Raw genomic sequence first — 21,280 nt, 5'->3', positions numbered from 1 at the left:
TAGCCGTCCCGTTATCTCTATACAGTCCCTATCAACTTCCTGGAGACAGCTTAATAATAATAGAAAAACATAGCCATTTCCTCCACTCCACTTAGCCCCAGAAGGAAGCTTTGCTTCTTCTGAGATTTTTTTTTATGTGCAGCTATCCATGCATTATGATAAAGTGGAAATCTTTGATTGACAACTTTTTTTTTTGGGGGTTTTGTCAAGATTGTATGGATAAATATGCTTGGAAGTTCATTTTACCACACTTGAATGCTAAGTGGTGCCAACTAAGCCTCTTGTTCACTCTTAGAAAATTCAAACTATATTTGTTTGATAAATTCTAATAAATTACAGAAAGAATTTCAACTATACCATATACACTTGTAAATTCTTTTTGTTGTAAAAGTAATATTACTTTAAAGTTTTCAATTGGTATGTCAAGCTTTGAGAAACGTTTTATTTTTATTTGATGCTTTCTAATTGAACAATTCTTAAAAGTATACTAATATTTGTTAGCACCAGCTGCCTCCTAGATCTCCATCCATTGGTTGATTATTTTGTTCTTACAATTTCTTGCAACACAAGTGGAAGACTTTTTATGCGATGAAATTTTAGCTTTAATGTAAGTTAAAAACTTCCTGGTTCACACTTGAAGTACTGATTTGTAGCTGTTCAGCCATCAGGTGTTATATCTTTCATTATTTATTTATTTATCTATTATTTGAGATATATTTGTGTAGGTATCGTAGTTGGCTGGCTTTGTGTTCATTTGGGGATTCATAAAGTAGGGGATTTAAAATAGGAGTGCAGTTTTGAGGGTAGTTTTCAATGTCCACTTTGCAGTTTCACTGAGTTGAAGAAGACGATATCTATGTTTGTTGACTTTGCTGGGAATAAGCCATGAACCAGTGTCTTAGAATATGTGTCAAGAGGATACTGTCAAAATCTATGGTCATGAAATCCTAATGGAAGCCAAGAAGCTTTCCTTTGTCCTCATACTTTTAGGAAATTGACAATTTATATTCATCTCCACACCACACTTCCTTCCTCCCCGCCTTCCTTCCCCACACCAAAACTATTAACACCAATTCACTGTATTATATTCTTGGGTTTCATTGTATTCACTAGGCATCTCTGTTGTTTCTTTATCTTTTGCAGTGGTGTTGTTATAGCAGAAGGAATTCTCGGCAATGACAAAATCTTTGAGAATCATGGTAATATCTCCCTTAAAATGTATTTACTTTGAATGTCCATAATATAAGAAATTCTTTTGTATATTATATTTTGATTTTTTGATCTTGTGAAAAGCAATGCCTTGCTTACTAAGATAAAAAAGTTTTATAATTCTGACACTGTATGAGTTTTTTTGCTCACTATTCTGAGCTCTTCAATTTTGTAATCCATTATTGGTTTAATTACAGGTAATTCATGGGGCTACTTAATTCTTCTATACCTTTTTGTCCAAGTTTCACGACTTTTTGTTGTTGCAACATTGTATCCTGTTTTGCGGAATTTTGGCTATGGTTTGGAATGGAAAGAAGCTATTATTCTCGTATGGTCGGGCTTGCGAGGAGCTGTTGCACTGTCACTTTCACTATCGGTTAAGGCAAGTTTTGAATGAATGGGTTATCATAACTATTACCATAATTTAGCCATTGTCCTGAGGATTAGCTGAAAATGAATAAAGTTAGCGCTCCTACAAATAACTTATTACATAGGCAAATCTAAATTCCAAGTTCTTGTTTGTCAGATCTTACTTTCATGGTTGCCTGTTTTCTTACTTGATAAGAAATGATTGATTGATAGCTATGGACATTTTATCTATCCTAGATAGTGCTTATAACCAACCTTTGTTCAATGCACTCACACATATCTAATTACTCACTGGTACTCGACAAGGGACGTGCTTCATGAGACTGTGGTCAAATACATGAGAAAACTATCCACAAACAGTTTTGGGTACCTTATCTTGTGTCTGTGTAACATGTAGCTTGCAGTGTTGTAGTATTCCATGACCAGAGATAAACACATTTGTGTCAAGCATATTAAATATAAAAATCCATTGTCCATCTAAGCTAATGGGACTGATAGTCATTGCATGAGTTTTATTTCTGTATATATCATGTAAATTTACCATTTTGTTTCTGATTCCTCTACCTTTTCTCCCCCTTTTTTTTTGGTTTTAGCGTTCCAGTGGCGGTTCATCGCTTATCACCTCTGAAACTGGAACCTTGGTGAGTTCCTAACCATGTGTATATATAATAATGTGTCATATGTCTTAACATCCAGCTTTATTTCTAAACTTTGCAGTTTGTCTTCTTTACGGGTGGGATTGTATTTTTGACACTCATTGTGAATGGATCAACTACACAGTATATTTTACATCTTTTGGACATGGACAAACTATCAGCAACAAAAGTGAGCTTTATCTTGATCTTGAGCATATTTCATCTCCTATTTTAAGTTGAAGTAATTTGATTTGTCTCATTTCTCTTTGATAAATTACCTGTTTGATGATTATGTTTCAAATGATATCGGGGTGAATGGCATAACAAAAATGGCAAATCTGAAATATTGCTGAGCTATCCATATTATCATGACTGTTTCTTGGCTATCCATATTATTGTGACATTTCTTTCCTTTCCTAGTTTTCTATACATAAGGCAATGTGTAAAGAGTTATTTGTTCAAGACCTAATGGTCAGCGATGACCCAGATCTTACTGATTTTATATAAAACACTATGAGTGCCATTTTGGCCAGATTTAACATTGCCTTTGTTGTTATAAACTGCTATAGACTTCATCTAGTTTCAGATGAGTGCTCAATTGCTTTACTCCCTTTCGCTCCCTAGTTAAGTTGTTTTCAATCACTAGTGGACCTGATGTTTTCAGTCACTGGTGGACCTGAGGTCCAACTTTGTTCTTCTTTTATACACAATTTTTTTTTTACTTTTTCTTATCGGAAAAGAAAAAGAAAAGGCCAAAATGGAAAGTTAAAATAGGCTCTGCCCTATTGCAAACGTATAATAAAGAAGATTACTATTCCAAAGATGGATTTTTGTCTATAACAAAATGACTATAAGAATATGAGAGGAAGAATAGGAATTCAAACCTATTTTAAATGAGCCTGTTGATTTAAACCTTGGGTAACTCCTCTAAGAATGAGAAGACAAAATTATGTGATCTACAGTGGAGCAGTCCCGCAGATATGCAAACGACAACAACAAATAAATTCTAAACAATATTATCATACTCGTTACTAGATTATATGAGACGAAGCTTTAGTTTAATCTTTGGCTACTGTTATACAGTATATTTCCTTGATATATAATCTCGATCATTGACTATTGTTATAATGAACTGTCCATTCCTAAGATAATGGACTTTTTTTTTTTAATGTTTATATATATATGTATATTATTTGCTTGTATTTTTAACCAATAAATATCCCAATATGTGGTGACAGAGGCGTATATTGGACTACACAAAGTATGAAATGTTGAACACAGCATTTAAGACTTTTGGTGATCTTGGTGATGATGAGGAGTTGGGACCTGTTGACTGGCCAACAGTTAAAAGGTATATAAGATGCTTAAATGATTTGGAAGGGGTACCTATGCATCCTCACAGTGCATCTGAAACTGGCGATAGTCTGGACCCCACAAATTTGAGAGATATACGCATACGCCTTTTGAATGGTTTGTACTTTATTGTTTTTGCTTTGCCTGCTACTGAACTTTTTTATTCTCAATGCATTAGTTCCTGTTTTACTCTCCTTCCGTGTGCACATTTGCATGCATGTATGTGAGGCCAGGGTATCTTCTTTCAAAATTATGCTAATTTTAATCATGCCAAGTTCAATCTATAATTAGCAAGTTAATAATCCATGAACAAATTGGATATTCCTCAAGTTTAGCAACTAGAAGGGTCTTTACTGTTTTCTTTGAGACTGGAGAGATATACTTGTGTGTTTGCTGCTTAATTTTATTGCTAATGTACATTTTCAAATCCTTTTTGGAAATAAAAACTTCTTCCAGCTACGTAATGACAATGCCAAATTGATAAAATTTCCATATCAGGTGTCCAGGCTGCTTACTGGGCAATGCTTGATGAGGGAAGGATAACACAAACTGCTGCTAATATTTTGATGCAATCAGTGGATGAAGGAATTGATTTGGCATCTAATGAGTTATGTGATTGGAGAGGCTTAAAAGACAATGTTAGTTTCCCAAATTATTACAAATTCCTTCAGACAAGCATGTTTCCGCAAAAATTGATTACATATTTCACTGTGGAGAGGTTGGAATTTGCGTGTTCCATCTGTGCGGCATTTCTTCGTGCCCATAAAATCGCTCGGCAGCAATTACACGACTTTATTGGTAAATTCTTCTGCGGTGCTATATTCTATTTACTTCATTCCTAGTTATAAAATTGTTCTTTGACCAGCAAACTCATCTCTTTCCTACAATGTCTTCTCTTGATTACTCTTTTCTTTGTAACCATCTGTTAGTAGTAAATAAACTTTGTGCATGCTGATTGATCTTCCTTCTTAAAACAAAGCTTCAGAACATTTTCAATTGCGCGGACAGAAAATTAGTTCCTAAAACACAGAGAATTAGCAGAAAAGGAAAAATGGATAGGAATATATGTGGAACCATGCCCAAAAATGAAGGATGAGGCACATTCTCCAATGCAGACTTGTTTCCTGGATCAAATATTTTAAGTAGAAAAGAACTTGGGCATACCAAGCGCATGGGTTGGACTCTGAATGAGTGATTCAAGTGACCAGAAGAAGGAATCAGTATGGTATGAGAATGGTCAGCAGTCGACCTAGCTGAAAAAATGTTGAAATTGACGCAGCATTTTGCCACTCCATTATGGGCAATGAATTGTCTAAGTGATTGTACATATTATCTAAAAAGCATAGGTGTTGTTTGAATATGCTAACAAAGAAGGTGCTTTTGATCCATGTTATTGTTGAGAATGGCTCCTTCAATCTCTAAAACTAATTTGTCAAACATGAAGCTTCCTGCATGATTTCCTGATTGGTTCTGACTATTCTCACTAATCCCTCTATAATTTTTTTCATCGCTCAAGATTCCCTTTTGAATTCACTTTCAATCTCATTGAAGCTAACTAAAGTCTACAGCATTGTCTCCTCTCTTGTCCTTGAATGTATGCATACATAAATGAAGGAAAGGGAATTTCACCTGACACCTGAATCCACATCTAACCATGTTGAAAGGTACCAACCACTGTGAATAAACTCCATTAGCACGAGGTGGCCTGGAAATCTAGTGAGGTTAGTGATCTTTCCTGACGCAATTGGTGGCTGTGAAATGACGTTCTTTAAGAATAGCTTGTAAAACTGGTTTAATGGGGTTAGTTGCCTTTTCTAGCTGCTAAACTGCCATTGGTGTCTTTGGCTTCATGTGTTTGTTTGTGTATGGAGACTTGGTGATTTGGATGCAAGAAAGACCTTGACATTATTGTGGAACTGTTGAAAGTGGGCAATGTTATGGGACTTTTGGTTGGCAGAATGGCAGAATGCCAGAATGGAAGAATATATGTGACTTGTGATGAACACTTTGTACTCTTATGGGAAAAGCGCTTTGCTTTGGATTTTAGTTTCTAGTGAATTGAAAGGCATTTCTTGTTTATTCAAGAAAACTGGGATGTTATTATTGGAATTTATATGTATATAGAGTAAGAGGAAATTAGTACTCTTTTTCCCTTCCATGTAAGTGATGGTAATTCTGATACCCTGCTGGTGATTGAAAAACTAAATCTGTGTTTAGATACATAAAATTAGATGATCTTGTGTTCAAACTAAATAGTTGCCGAGCCTAATCAATTTGAGGCAGGGTTAATCAGTCATCTTGCATCACTTTGCTATGATTCGGAGGATAAGTAGCATTGTTATATAACCAAAGGAAAGGAGATATAGTCCTTGATGATTCTAATTTTCTTGGATTTTCATAATCAATTGTCTATTACTACCTCATCAGGAATTCCCTCTTTTCTGAAACAATGTCCTAATTTCTTAAACATCCAACTCAATTGTGTAGGTGACAGTGGTATTGCTTCTGTTGTCATCGAAGAAAGCAAGGTGGAAGGTGAAGATGCTAGAAAATTCTTGGAAGATGTTCGTGTAAACTTTCCTCAGGTTTGTAAGATTAGTAAATTTTACAGTTGGCCCCTACTGACTTCCTGTCAACTTTTTGTAATAATTCTCTTCCAATTCAATTTTTTCCTCTTTCTTCTCTTTTTTTTTTTTTTCCTTTTGTCTTTCTTTTCTTTGTTTCTTTTTTTTTTAATGAAAAAGTTTTTTTTCTGATAACCAGTATGAAGAAAATTGTGAATTGGTTCCTCTTTTTCTTACTTTCCAGAACAGTATGTACAGGGAATATATACAGCAAAATAGGAGAGAAAATAGGAGACTACATCTATCCTTTCCTAAATAATAGGAAACAAAATCTGGAAAGAATCCTAATGAATCTTCCCATTATAATTTAACTTATTCCTAAACTAGCCTAGATTACAAATAAATCATAACTTTGAATCTTTATTTTCAACACTCCCCCTCAAGCTGGTGTGTGTATATCATACAAACCCAGCTTGTTACTTAAGTCTTCAAAGTTAGGTCTTGGCAGTGCTTTAGTAAGGATGTCTGCAATTTGTTGTCTAGTTGGAATGTACTTTAGTTCCACACTTCCACTAGTGACCTTCTCTGAGATGAAGTGCCTATCAATCTCGACATGTTTGGTTCGATCATGATGCACTGGGTTTTTTGCGATGCTGATTGCTGCTTGATTGTCACACCTCATTAGAATGGATGAAGGGCTGCACACACCGAGTTCCTTGAGTACACGCTTTATCCAAATTCCTTCACAGATTCCATTTGCCAAAGCTCTGAACTCTGCTTCTGCACTACTCCTAGCTACAACTGATTGTTTCTTACTCCTCCAGGTTACTAGATTTCCCCAGACATAGGAACAGTAAGCAGATGTTGATCTTCTATTTGTGATGTCTCCAGCCCAGTCTGCATCGGAGTAGATCTCAATATTCCTATATTCTGATTTCTTGAAAAACAATCCTTTTCTAGGTGTCATCTTAAGATACTTCAAAATTCTAAAGACTGCATCCATGTGTTCCTCTGTAGGATTGTGCATGAATTGGCTCACAGCACTAACAGCAAAGCCTATGTCCGGACGGGTATGTGAGAGATAGATTAAACGATCAACCAGCCTTTGATATCTCCCTCTATTGACTGGAACACTATTCTCAACTGAGCCTAGTTTCTTGTAGGGATCCATAGGAGTATCTACTGGTTTGCACCCAATCATACCAGTCTCCTTTAGTAAGTCCAGGGTGTATTTCCTCTGGGAGACAACAATTCCCTTTCTAGATCTTGCCACCTCCATCCCAAGAAAATATTTCAGATTCCCTAGATCTTTAACTTCAAATTCCTGAGCTAGCTGTTTCTTCAACTTCTGCAGTTCTTCCTCATCATTTCCTGAGAGAATGATGTCATCAACATATACGATTAGGAGAGAGATCTTCTTTGCTTGTGATGTTCGGAGGAATAGAGTGTGATCTGCCTGACACTGAGTGCAACCAAGTCTCACAACTGCCTTCGCAAATCTATCAAACCATGCTCGAGGGGATTGTTTAAGCCCATACAAAGATTTTTTGAGCTTGCACACTTTATTTCCAGTAAGATTCAGATCAAGACCCTGGGGAACTTCCATAAACACTTCTTCTTCAAGATCGCCATTGAGAAACGCATTTTTTATATCTAGTTGGTATAAGTACCAATCTAGATTTACTGCTAAGGAGAGCATGATTCTGATGGTGTTGAGCTTTGCAACCGGAGCAAAGGTTTCAAGATAATCAATCCCATATGACTGTGTGAACCCTTTAGCTACAAGACGAGCTTTGAACCTCTCAACACTTCCATCTGCCTTGTATTTAACAGTAAAAATCCACTTACATCCAACTGGTCGTTTCCCTGCAGGAAGATCTGTTATAACCCATGTATCATTTTTCTCAAGAGCATTTATTTCCTCATGAACAGCTCTCTTCCACTCAGGATGACCGAGAGCCTCTTGTATATTGTTGGGAACATGTAGATTATCTAAAGAAGAAACAAAGGCTCGGTATGATGAGGACAAACCATCATATGAGACATATTTGGCAATTGGATGAGTGGTGCAACTTCGAACCCCCTTTCTTTCTGCAATTGATTTATTAGAATCATCAACACTTGGAACCATGAACTCAACCGAGGCAAGACTATCCATACCTGTGTTGTCTTCACAAGAGCTTGGATTTGGTTCAGTTTCTTGGACATGTGGCTGAGTTCTGTGCTCTATCTACTCTCCAGTTCTTCTTCTCCTATAAACATTGAGGTTATCAACAGCAAGCTGTGGAAGAGGTGAGATTAGAGGCTGTAGTTGATGAGCTGATGGATGACGGGGTGACTCGGCTGATTGTGGTTGGGAGGACTCAGATGACTCAAAAGGTTGTGAAGATGTTGGGAGGATTGCTGATTGTGGCTGTTGGATAGATTGATCATGTGTGGTGGTTGAGTTATGAGGGTTTTCATGAGGGGTTTCCAGCCAAGATTGCCAAGAAGATTCCCAAGGCTGAAGTTCGCTCGTACTCTCTCCCTGAACAGCAGTTTTGGAATAGAAAGGCAGGTTTTCAACAAATGTTACATCTCTGGAAGTGTATATTTTTCTGGTGTGAGGAGAATAGCATTTGTATCCTTTTTTATGTGGAGAATAGCCTAAAAATATACACTTGAGAGATCGGGGATCAAGTTTAGTCCTGTGTTGAGAGTGAACATGGACATATGCTGTGCAACCGAATATTTTTTGTGGTAAATCTGCTGAAACAATCCTAGTGTGTGGAAAGAAATTGAGAAGAACTTTTCTTGGGCAATGAAACCCCAAGACTCTAGAAGGCATTCGGTTGATTAAGTAGGCTGTAGTGAGAACAACTTCACCCCAGAAAAAATTAGGCACATGAGATGAGAACAAAAGACAGCGAGCCACTTCAAGAAGGTGTCTGTTTTTGCGTTCAGCGACCCCATTTTGTTGCGGGGTGTCAACACAAGAACTGATGTGAAGAATGCTTTGATGGAGAAGATATGAGCTGAGGGAGTCTTTGAAATATTCCTTGGCATTGTCGGTTTTAAGGACTTGGATTTTGGTATTGAATTGGGTTTGAATCATGGTGTTAAAGTTTTGGAAGATTTGACTAACTTCGGATTTGTTTTTCATGAGAAACACCCAAGTGAGACGAGTATGATCATCCACAAATGACAAAAACCAGCGAGCCCCAGAAACATTTTTAATTCTTGAGGAACCCCACACATCACTGTGAATTAAAGCAAATGGCCGAGAAGGCTTATACTTAACACTTGAATAAACATTTCAAGTATGTTTTGCAAATTGACAAATTTCACAATGAAAGGATAAAGGGTTTTTATTGATGAATAGATTGGGAAAAAATTTTTGCGAGATACATGAAACTAGGATGACCTAATCAATAGTATAACAGAACAATTTCACTATCGTTATTGACATTTGGACTAACAATAGAATGAGGATAACTAGTTGACAGACTATTGGACTTGGCACAGTTTGCTCTCGAATCTTGTATGAAGGAGGATTGATCGCTTTTGAGTAGATAGAGTCCAGAACATAGCTCAGCACTGCCAATCGTCTTCCCCGAATCCAAGTCCTGAAAAACACACATATTTGGATAGAATTTAGTTACACAATTCTGATCACGAGTGAATTTACTGATTGAAAATAAATTGCAAGCCAAATTAGGCACATAAAGTACAGAATTAAGGTGTAACTCCTTAGTGAGTCTGATGGAACCTGTCCCTGCTATTTTTGTGTGAGAGCCATCTGCGATCCGGACTGAAGTGTTGTTGATGCAAGCTTTATAATCCTGCAACATTGAGGCATCTCCAGTCATGTGATTAGAAGCACCAGTGTCAATTATCCAGGGTTTGCTTGCTCTATTAGTGGCTGCAAACGCTGAATGAGTCTCTTTCTGAGCCACTAGACTTGTCCCTGCATTGGAGTTCAAAGTGGCTTGATCGAAAAGCTTTTGAAGAATCTCCATTTGCTCCTTGCTGAATGGATTTGGCTCGGGTAGGCCTGATTGTCCGTGGTGGATGCTGCATGAGCACGAGATTCACGGTCACCTTTGGAACGAGGTTTCCAATCAGCAGGTTTGCCATAAATTTTCCAGCAACTCTCCTTATAGTGGCCTGCATTACAACAGTGATCGGACCATGGTCTTTCTTTCTTTGTACGATTTTCACTAACCCCTACAGAGTTGGATGCACGGGCAGCTAGTGCAGAGGCATCCAGTGTTGGTTCTGATGACCCCATCATCACCTTTTTCCTACTTTCTTCACGCCTAACTTCAGAAAAGGCTTCACGAGGGCGCAGTAGAGGCTTTGTCCCGAGTACACGGCTCCTAACCTGATCTAGATCTTTATTGAGTCCGAGGAGAAATTTAAACGTTCTCTTCTGTTCCACAATCTTCTTGTACAAGGTTGTATCGTCGGTGCACTTCCAAGGGTATGTTTCAAATAGATCAAGGTGTTGCCAATGCCTAGTCAGAGTATTAAAGTACTGAGTGACAGATTGTTCTCCTTGGCGGAAGTCATGGAGGATGGTTTCAATCTGGAATAACTCTGATGTGTTCTCAGAGCTAGAATAGGTTTCCTTTGCAGCATCCCATATGTCCTTTGCAGTCCCAAACAAAAGAAAATTCTCACCAATATCATTTTTCATGGAATTGATAAGCCATGACATGATCATGTTGTTCTCTGACTTCCACCTTTTGAAACTAGGGTCTGACACCTCTGGCATGGCCGCCTCACCCGTGAGATAATCATCCTTACCCTTGCCACAGATGAACATCATGACAGATTGTGACCACTGGAGATAATTGTGGCCGTTCAATTTATGACTGGTAATTAAGATCGGTGAAGAATCAATTCCACCATGAGTTGCAGTCTCCACGTTTCCTTTAGACTGTGATACTGTAACGGAGGTTGATGAGGAAGCCATCCCGTATTTTGCCACAGAGAATACAACTGATGGGAGAGGAAGGAAGGTGGATATTGTTAAAAAAAAAAGGTGGTAGAGGAGAAGAAGGAAATGGCGGCTGATAGGAGAACTAGGGTTTAGAGCCTAGCTCTGATACCATGAAGAAAACTGTGAATTGGTTCCTCTTTTTCTTACTTTCCAGAACAGTATGTACAGGGAATATATACAGCAAAATAGGAGAGAAAATAGGAGACTACATCTATCCTTTCCTAAATAATAGGAAACAAAATCTGGAAAGAATCCTAATGAATCTTCCCATTATAATTTAACTTATTCCTAAAATAGCCAAGATTACAAATAAATCATAACTTTGAATCTTTATTTTCAACAATGTTGTATACCAGTCAGACAACCATTTGGGTGCCGTTGTTTTAATACCTCTATTTCTGCTGAGAGCATACAAAGATGAAAATATCTTTAATATACTCCCTAGCTCAGAGGATCCTATGCAATATGTTTACCCACTGGACTTTTTCAGGTTTTGCATGTTGTCAAAACCAGGCAAGTAACTTACTCAGTACTAAACCATTTGATTGATTACATCCAAAATCTTGAGAAGGTTGGCTTGTTAGAAGAAAAGGAGATGCTTCATCTTCATGATGCTGTCCAGGTATCTTTTTTTTGCATTGATCTTCATTCTATGCACTATACTTTATTTAGTTCTTTGTACAATTTAGTATTATTTTCTTGCAGTCTGACTTGAAAAGGCTTCTAAGGAATCCTCCTTTAGTGAAGTTTCCCAAAATAAGTGATTTGATTTGTGCCCATCCCTTGCTAAGGGAGCTTCCTCCCAGTGTCCGTGAACCACTTGAACTTTCCACAAAAGAAATCATGAAACTCAGTGGCATGACACTGTACAGGGAGGGGTCCAAGCCAAGTGGTATCTGGCTTATATCTAACGGTGTTGTTAAGGTAAATAATGTGTTTACATGGAAAAATTGTATCCTTCTAGAACTTAAAAATGCATTAATAATTTTGATAGATGCATATTAAGATTAATTTATCTTTTGGTAGTGGACAAGCAAGAGCATTAGAAACAAGCACTCGTTGCATCCAGTTTTTACTCATGGAAGTACTTTGGGTCTCTATGAGGTGCTAATTGGAAAGCCTTACATGAGTGATATGGTCACAGATTCAGTTGTATTATGTTTCTTCATAGAATCTGACAAGATACTTTCAATTTTGAGGTCAGATCCTGCAGTAGAAGATTTCCTGTGGCAGGTACGAATTTTGCTAATGATTTTATTGCTTCATAGTCTGGACATGAACTTTGAGAAAGCACAAAGGTCCTTGTTGCTTGCATAGGAAACGTGTGTATCTGTTAGGGATCAAACCATTGCTTACTTGCACTTATCAAGCATTTGATGCTGCCTTGGTTTATATTTTCAGAATGTCTGATCACCATGAAGAGGATAAATTTTAGGAATATGTATTGCTGGATTTATTGTGGTATGACTATTTATTTCATTTATCTTGTTTTTGCAGCAAAGTGCTATAGCTCTTTCCAGGCTCTTGCTTCCTCAGATATTTGAAAAATTGACAATGCAAGACATGAGAGCTCTCATAGCAGAGAGGTCAAAAATGACTACATGCTTGAGAGGAGAAATTATAGAAATACCTTACCATTGCATTGGGTTTCTATTGGAAGGATTCATAAAAACCCATGGTCTCCAAGAGGAACTTATTACACCACCGGCAGCTCTGATTCCTTCACAGGGGAATCTAAGCTTCCGAAGTGCAGAAACATCTGGTAATTTAAGACCACCTCTTGAAACATTTTATGTTAATTACACACATAAATCTATGTACGCATGAATGTGAACATGTAAACATGTAGGTATGTGTATTTGTATATCTGACAAACTGTTGTTCATGATTACTTTTAATAGATTATGATTCCTGAAAGGAGTGTTGTGCCTATGCAAATCTGCTTGGCCTTTTTATATTGCTAATACTGCAATGGCTTTTCCCTTTTTGAGATTTCAAAATCAAAGTAATCTTAAAGAATCTGTAAGTTCAGATATTTGTAGCATGTTTTATTCTATTGAATGGAAGAGCAGAAGAGTGATTAGTTGGGAACTTCCGAACTCCAATAGATTTTGTAAAAGCATATTAATATAAAGAGAATGTTGACTTGAAAACTGTTTTAAACAATTTTAAAGTCTACTTTCCTGGATCTCCTCTTGGTAATTTTTTGCTTATGGATTTAGTGTCAGCACCTAGAGGAGGTGAGCCAGAAATCGTAGCTAGTTCGGTTGAAAATGCTCTTGTTTTATACACCCATCAAGTTCTGCAACATATTAGGTATGCGATTTAGCTTGTTCATGCAAAAAGTATTCTTCCCTGGAGAGATGTGTACAAAATTTGGTTTTCTACAAAAGAAACTCATTACATATTTGGACTTGCAAAGCAAAGCCCAGAAGATATGATTTGGATGTGTTGTAGGATTTGTTTTGGATTTCTTTTCCTTATTGAAGACAATTCCTTTGCCTTAGTAATGGAAGAGTTCTATTGTTTGTTCTACGTGGGCCTTAAGATATAACTAACTTGCCCTAAAATGAATGCTGCCTGGTAATATCAAGTCATCAGTTGCATTTTACCAAACATGTGTGACAATGAAATTAGACTTGTTGCCCAGCTAGCCAGCTATATAGATTTATTAGGCTGAAGGAAACATCATCTTAGTTTTCTTGTTTCAGACACTCAAATTTAACTGTATTCTTTATGTGGTAGCAGTTGATAGTAAATGAACTAGATTATGTCACTGATTAATGACAGGTGTCGAGGCAGTCAGTTTTTCTCACCAAGGATCTTGCTATCTAGTGGAGACAAGAGCAAGAGTAATTATTTTTGACATTGCAGCTTTTGAAGCTGACAAAGCAGTTGTTCGAAGGACATCCTCATTGTTCTCACACTCAAGTGATCAACCTCACAAGTCTCTAAGTAGAGAACATGGAAATCTTATGAGTTGGCCAGAGCATTTTTACAAGGCAAGGCAACAGAAGCAGAACTCTGAGGAGACAAACAGCTTGTCTGCTAGAGCAATGCAGTTGAGCATCTTTGGCAACATGGTATGGTTCTTTCCTTTAATTGAAGAGTTTTTCAGTCAAGAAATGAACTATAGAGGATTAATTCATTAGTGGAGGCTCTGACTTGCTGTAATTTAATTACTGCTTTCAGTTCACATTTAAAAATAATAATAATTTTTATGTCGTTTCTCTTTTTTATTGGAAGGGACACATGAAAGGTTGGAAAATGTTAATTTTGTGGGTCTTCATTGTTTTATTGGACTAATTTCTATGTTGTTACAATTCTAAGGTTGACGTTCAAAGGCGTTCTAGAAGTTTTGCAACCGGCACTCAAACCATGCAATCACACAGCCTGTCTTTTCCAAGCATTCCATCACATCTTAACCGTCGTCTAGTTTCTGTGAGATCAGAAGGGGCTACTACTGTGAGGGAGAAGCTTGAAGTGAGCAGGTCCACTGGGCAAATTCCTGCACCCCCATCCCAAAATGCAGGCGCAAATGAGAGTCATGTAATAGATTATTCTAGTGATGACTCCGGTGCTGAAGATGAACTGATCGTGAGAATTGATTCGCCAAGCCTCCTATCTTTCCCACAGGACTCTTAAAGGTTTGCGGTTTTGCTTATATTGTGATTGTTCACAGTTGAGAATCATCTTCGTACCATTGTGACTTAGGTGTATGTTAAAGTGTCTTTATGTAAAAGGGAATAACCAATGAGCAAAAAGCATAAAATCTTGAAAATTTCTTTGTTGCTTTAAAAGCAAGGATTTAATCAGTCGAATCTGCGTGCGTGGATCTCTCTCTAGTGCTGTGCTGTAAGGGTAGACTCTATTAAGTGGGGTTTTCCAAGTATAAAGCTACTCCTTGAGCAAACAGGGTTGCTCGAACACAAAGTGAGTTTTGATTAAGAGTGGAGAAAAGTTGCCCTGGATGTCCAAGAAACTTGTCACTACATCAACATCAGATGTATTGCCATTATTACAAATCGGGAGCAATGACATTCATGGTTTTTTTTCACTTTTAAGAAAATTTTTATAAAAAACAATCGTGTTATCATAAAAACAAACAAGATTGATAATAATAATTAAAAAAATAAAAATCCCTTCCACTAAGATAAAACTAATTGTTGGTGATATACTTTCCAGGAAGTACGATTTCCACGACTTTTTGGTGAAATTCATGGAGTTTAGCCTCACATAAGAATATAACATGGTGACAAGATTTCAGTAAATAATATAAGATCTGCAAAATGTTTTGTGGCACGCTCTTGGTGCTCTAAACTCCTATCTTACATGTTTCACTTTCAGTAACTTCCTTTTTTTCACTATTGTTTGCCTACTATATGTGTAACCTGCAATAAACATTAAGACGATCCTCTCAAGCCTCGTATAGCATTCCGACTTCAATACGTTGTGAAAGTGGCACACTCAGGGCTGGCAGAGCGGACCTACAATTACTATGCAAAACTTCATAAAAGGCAAGCATGATTCTATCAAACCGCTTACAGTTCTTGCCTATGTAGAACCTCGTCTTCCCTCGAACATGAATCACATCTGAAAGCTTTGCCTCTTCCAGAGCAGAAATCTCCTCCTGGATATCAACGGGATTAGATGGTAAACAATCCAAATATTTTTCTATATGCTCCCGCAGGCAATCAGTTACTTGATTTACAAAGTCATTGCCTTCAAGATTCAGAGTATCAGCATAGCCATACTGAATCACACATCCATAAACTCCTTTAAGGCCCAGTTTTCTTACAATAATTCTCTCTTCTGGAGCAACCCTAGGAACCAACAAGTATCTGAGCGTGGTAAAGACGGTAACTTTGTGAAGAGATCTCATGTTTTTAATATAATGCCCAAGTATAGGAGTCAGTCCATCTTGATGAATGTTGGTGTAAAAGAAGCACAATCCAGGAACCCTTTGAACGCCTGGATCCGATAGTAGTGTTCCAAGTCTTTCCAAGTCAATCTTGTGAGTCAATTCATATTCTATCTTCTTTTGCCGTCCATTGAACCAGCCGAACATAATGAATGCAAGGAAAAATGATATGGCAAAAGGAATCCATCCACCCTCAGGAATTTTAGTGAAGACTGCACTCACATAAACACCTTCCATTGTGAAAAATACTAAAAAGTATAGTGCGACCAGCAGCGAAGGAGTTCTCCATATCACGATCATGACCAGCGTCAGCAAGATAGTAGTGATGAGCATGACTAAGCTAACAACAACACCTACAAGTAATGTTATCAATTAGTGAGTTTTATACCAGCTGGATATAGGTTTAAAAGCTAAAAGCTAGCCATTAGTTTACCATACCAAAAGCATTTCCGATATCTTTCCCCTCGCCAAAAATAAGTATAACGGCTACACAAAGAATCATAAGGATGTAATTCACTTCTGGGGAATAGACTTCACCCTCTTTGTTTGAAGATGTGTGCACCACCTTGACCCTAGGAAAATAATCCAAAACTACAGACTGCTTGATGACAGAAAAGGTGGCTGATATCAATGATTGACTTGCAACAATAGCTGCCAATGTGGCTATGATAAAAATAGGCCAGTAAACTGATTTCGGAATAAACTTATAAAATCCATCTTCATGATCATTGGGGTGTCTGATCAGGTAAGCTGTCTGCCCCGCATATGTCAGAACCAGTGACGGGTATATTGTAAACAAAAAAGCCATCTGCTGGGAAAGAAAATGGTGAGGAACCCAATTTATATGCAGAAAGAACTCAAGAAGACTGAAAAATGGAAATTACCTGAATGGAACTCCTGTTAAAATGGCCAAGATCAGCAAATAATGCTTCAGAACCTATATGCAAGAAATAATTTCATCATCAAAGAACACATGTTATGGTTTTTCTGAATATTAAATGAAAAAAATGAAAGAAAAAAGGTGGCATTAAGCACATATGACTCTGAAAAAAATGAAAGAAAAAAGGTGGCATTTAGGACATATGACTCTGAATCCCAATACTTCTTTACTCTTTTTTTTTTTTCTGATACCCCAGGCTCCTACATTGACTTGGACCATGGGTCTGCCTCGGCCAAGCCCTAAACTGTTATTGGACCCTATTTGACAAAAAATAGTTTTTCAAGCCCTCCTACCATATTGGCTAAAGTTAGGTTTTTGTCAGCAGTAATACTGCTCATCCCAAAATTTTCGTCTTAAATGAAATGTCAAGTAACATGGCATTCATCATGTGGGTGATGAATTTTCTCAACCTTCATGATCTCACCATCCACATGAAGAATATCATTTCACTTGGGATGAAGAACTAGGGAATAGGTTCCTTTTTTTATTCCCTTAGCATGAGTGGAACTATCTTCTGCTAGCATTTCTCTTTGTAATTCTATTTATGTCGATGGGTGATTCATGTGTGTCAATACTAATCAAACCTTGTCCAGCATGTGAAGGTGCACATTAGAGATTAAATACTAATTATTAGGCCCTCGTATATCAGCTTAAGCTTTTGGATTAATGTTTTTCTCAATAATACTAACATTCGTTTGATTTGCAATCAATTCTCCAACTTGAAGACCATCAAAAACCTCTTTCTAGTTCTTAACACTGAGTAGATGAACAGTCAAAAGTGATAGTACCAATTTTGGTAACCCACTGGACTATTATTCCCAGCACATTGCTGAGTGTTGATTTTTCTTCACAAAAAATTGTATCCTTTTGGATGTTCTATAAGTCTACTATGATTATAATAAATCAGAACACATAACCATAATATACATTCCATGGTTTGGCAGTCTATATTTTCACCTAATGACAAGATAATTTCATCTATAAGCACAGGTCCACGAGCAAACAATAATAATGTTTCTCTTTTTATCATAGTGACAGCACAGAAGTTAAATGCTGAGGCTCACCTGTAATACAGAGGACAGTTCCACCAAGCAACAGCCAGCCTTCCTTTCCTTTCCTCCAAAAGAAATGGAATGTGTAGTGTGGGGATAAAGCTTTGAATATACCAGGATAGTGATGTATAATGCTATAATTCCAACAGAGGAGTACTGAATGTCCATGCACCCATGATGGGGGAGAAAAAGAAAACTCACTCGGGAAGTTGCCAAACTTTTGCAGTAGGAAGAGAACAATTAGAACTATAGCAGAAAGAGCTTCCACCAAAGCTGAAATATCATAAACCAGCAAAGTTGAAAACCAAAAAGAATCTACTTCAGGGGAAGAAATAACAGAAAAAATATTGACAGCATATATATAGTCCAGTTCCCTAAAAAACATAAAGCTCCCTATTGACAGCCACTAGAAAAATGAAAACAGAATCATTCAAGGTCACTTAACTTCGAAAAATAACTGCACAATCAATTTTGCATCACAAGAGACAAAAATAAGGTAAAAGGATAAAGTGATCCAAGCAAAAAGTACCTTAAGAGCAACTAAGGAACCAACAAAATGGGAATAACAGGGTCAATCACAGAATATACCGTATCTGAGTTGAGTTCTTGACATAATTATAGATTTCTGTAAGATTCTTAAGATTATGACCAAGTTGTAACAATTTGCATCAATACTTACATTTACTGACAGAAGGAAAAGGTGCTCTGATGCCATCCATAGCTGATAATACTGACAAAAGATTAAGCGTCAAATTAATTAATTCAAGTAAATGTTTCTACCAAAAGCAAAATGTTGAACTACAAAAGAAAATGAATAAGAGAAAAGCCACGGTGACAAACCTGAGATTGCAGGTGTAAGTATTCCATCTCCAATCAACATGCACATTCCTAACATTGCAATGAAGAGCAATATTCTTCTGGCAAGAATACTTTTCTCAAAAAACTTGCCTAGCCTACTTTTATTTTCTGCGCCCTCATGAAAAATAGAGTTTGAATCCAGGTTTTTAGCAGAAAAGAACCCAATATCCATTTTCCGACTAAGTAAGGAATACAAGGCAAATGTTCCTCCTGCAACCAATCAGTTTTCTTTGGAAGTGAGACGTTTATGAACTACTGGTGTTGAATGAAAAATTATACATGGTGGCTCCTGAAATGCTTTATATGCCTGCTGAAGAAGTTAAATTTATATTTTGGAGAAAAGAAATAAGTTGCAAATGTAGGTAAAAACAATAAGAATATATCATCTCTATCAAATAACTTCCAATTAATAGGAAAACTGGAGTATATGAAGTAAATCCTCTGTGGAATTACAAGAATATTTAGAATAGAAAAAATACTCGAAGACCAAGAATATTATTGCCTTTGTTTCTTTGAATCATATGAAAAAGTGTCAAAGTCTAGAAAAACCAAGCTTACTTTCCAGCAATCCATAGGCTTCTACAATTTCAAACAATTGTTTCCGAAGTTAACTCTAAACCAAAAAGAATATTTTTGTTTAAGATTCAGGTAAAATAAAATCCAATTACAGTTACAGGTTAAAGCCAATTGACACCTCTCCCTATTCATTTGCCAAACTGACAAACTCTGAAGCAGTGTCTCATTTACACACTTATAGATGTAATGGCACTCAGTCCCAGTGTATTATGACAAGAATTGGAGTAAATTGGTGAAGCTTGTTTATTCGGTACTTGGTAAAGCATAATACTATTGATCCGATTACCAACTAGCTTAAACCTTGAGGTCAAGCAGTAATGTAACAGAGTCACGGATAGTTTGTGAACCAAAAAGAAGTTTGAGTTACTCTAACCTCAAAAGGAAAGCTAAATGAAGTGTGCCATTCTGGCAACAGCAATGGCAATTAGAACCATAAACAGCAAAAATAACTAAGATTACCTTCGCCTTGATCATCAGCTTTGAGAGCTATGCTGGCATATTTGACAACACCAATTAGAGTAAGAGTCCAAAACATGATGCTGTAAATGCCCAAGTAGTCATCTTCAGTTGGAGACTTCAACGGCATTGACGGGTACACATATAATGGAGATGTTACGAGTCCTCCAAATACAACTCCCAGTGTCTTGTATGCGAGTACCAAATTCTCCCATCGACCCTTCTATTGATTCATAACATTTCATCACGATTAAACTTCTAAAATTTCAAAACTATATGCAATTCTTAGAAAAAAAAAAGAATTAAATTAAACACAAAACAAACTATTTAATTTTTTTTTTATGATATTAAAAAAAGAATTCCAAAAATCCGATAAAATGAAAGGAGAGAAATTTATACGCGACAGACACAAAAGGCATGCATTTTAATGGCCAAAAAAAAAAAAAGGAAAGGAGAAAGAAGAAGCGAGAAATCGAGGACATAGCAAAGATGACCGACCTTGTTGTCTGCAGCAGAAGCAGAGGAGTTGATGGAGTTGCGAGAGTGACGAAGACGAGAATGGACGTCAGCATTAAAAGAAGGCTGAACGTCGACGACGACCTCGGAGAAGGTGGACGCGGCAACCGAGTCAGCGGCACCGAGTTGCCGGTCCATAATTTGGAGAAAAAAAGAAAAAAGAAAAAGCACCGAAAAGATAATAATAATTTGTAGAATTTCAATTCTGTAATTCACTTCACTTTGGGAATGAGAACGTTTTTCTGACTTTTCAGTTGTGAAAAATGTGTGATATTATTTATCATTACATTACGTGCGTGGGTGTAGGCTGCTTCCGGCTTTGGCGCTGAGGGAGACTTGAGTGGTTGTTGGCTTATTAACCGTATTTTGCCACTATTACGGGCGGGCCCCACCCACGTAGAAGTGAGTTCTGTTACGTTCTGTTTCTGTTTAATTTTCTGTGCCTGGCGGACTCTTGTTTGAAAGATATTCACATGCATTCCAATCTCGGCCGTATAATAAAACAAAAACTCTCCACCGCCACTCGGATTATATGTATTTCTCTTTTATAATAATAAAATTAAAAATAAAAACAGCGTGATAATATATACACGCACTCTTCCATGGGTGTATATACTCTATTTAAAACAATTTCGAGCTCCTTATATGACTTTTTTTTCCCTTTTTTTCTTTTTTTTTAATGAAGTCTCATGTGGAGTCTTGTGTTTGTTTGTGTGTATATTTTAATATTACAATAAAAACTTAAATTGTGTCGTAATAAAATTGCCATATATTTATTGGGTTAATGTCACCTGAGTGACACATTTTTCGATAAATATAAAAAAAAAAAGTGATAGATTTTTTAAAA

The 21,280-nt window shown here is 36.9% G+C and overlaps 2 protein-coding genes across 6 annotated transcripts in view; one reads left to right on the top strand and one right to left on the bottom strand.

Annotated features, from left to right (window-relative positions):
- Positions 1–15,140, top strand: part of LOC18052546 (sodium/hydrogen exchanger 8) — a 22,757-nt gene extending 7,617 nt beyond the window's left edge. For 4 of the 5 annotated variants that reach the window (XM_024190112.1, XM_024190113.1, XM_024190114.1 and 1 more), the window contains 13 exons: positions 1,144–1,199; positions 1,407–1,591; positions 2,172–2,219; positions 2,296–2,403; positions 3,452–3,683; positions 4,065–4,364; positions 6,054–6,151; positions 11,605–11,736; positions 11,820–12,038; positions 12,141–12,347; positions 12,612–12,876; positions 13,905–14,197; positions 14,445–15,140. In XM_024190112.1, coding sequence (XP_024045880.1) covers positions 1,144–1,199; positions 1,407–1,591; positions 2,172–2,219; positions 2,296–2,403; positions 3,452–3,683; positions 4,065–4,364; positions 6,054–6,151; positions 11,605–11,736; positions 11,820–12,038; positions 12,141–12,347; positions 12,612–12,876; positions 13,905–14,197; positions 14,445–14,759 — 2,458 coding nt within the window. In that variant the 3' untranslated portion in view covers positions 14,760–15,140. The remainder of the gene's footprint in view (positions 1–1,143; positions 1,200–1,406; positions 1,592–2,171; positions 2,220–2,295; positions 2,404–3,451; positions 3,684–4,064; positions 4,365–6,053; positions 6,152–11,604; positions 11,737–11,819; positions 12,039–12,140; positions 12,348–12,611; positions 12,877–13,904; positions 14,198–14,444) is intronic. The other variant, XM_006447994.2, reaches the window with a different exon arrangement.
- Positions 15,141–15,364: 224 nt separating this feature from the next.
- On the bottom strand, positions 15,365–20,699 carry LOC18052544 (probable potassium transporter 17). Its single transcript, XM_006447992.2, is given in 10 exon segments — positions 15,365–16,388; positions 16,474–16,843; positions 16,920–16,972; positions 18,040–18,167; positions 18,169–18,221; positions 18,224–18,300; positions 18,707–18,757; positions 18,868–19,095; positions 19,921–20,140; positions 20,416–20,699. Coding segments are annotated over 10 exon segments (2,193 nt in total). The 5' UTR covers positions 20,572–20,699; the 3' UTR covers positions 15,365–15,531.
- Positions 20,700–21,280: the final 581 nt, after the last annotated feature.

The sequence above is a fragment of the Citrus clementina genome, unplaced genomic scaffold, assembly GCF_000493195.1.
Source record: "Citrus clementina cultivar Clemenules unplaced genomic scaffold, Citrus_clementina_v1.0 scaffold_2, whole genome shotgun sequence".
NCBI classification, from domain to species: Eukaryota; Viridiplantae; Streptophyta; class Magnoliopsida; order Sapindales; family Rutaceae; genus Citrus; species Citrus x clementina.
Note: the sequence above shows the minus strand (reverse complement) of the source record. Positions and strands in the feature narration are given on the sequence as shown.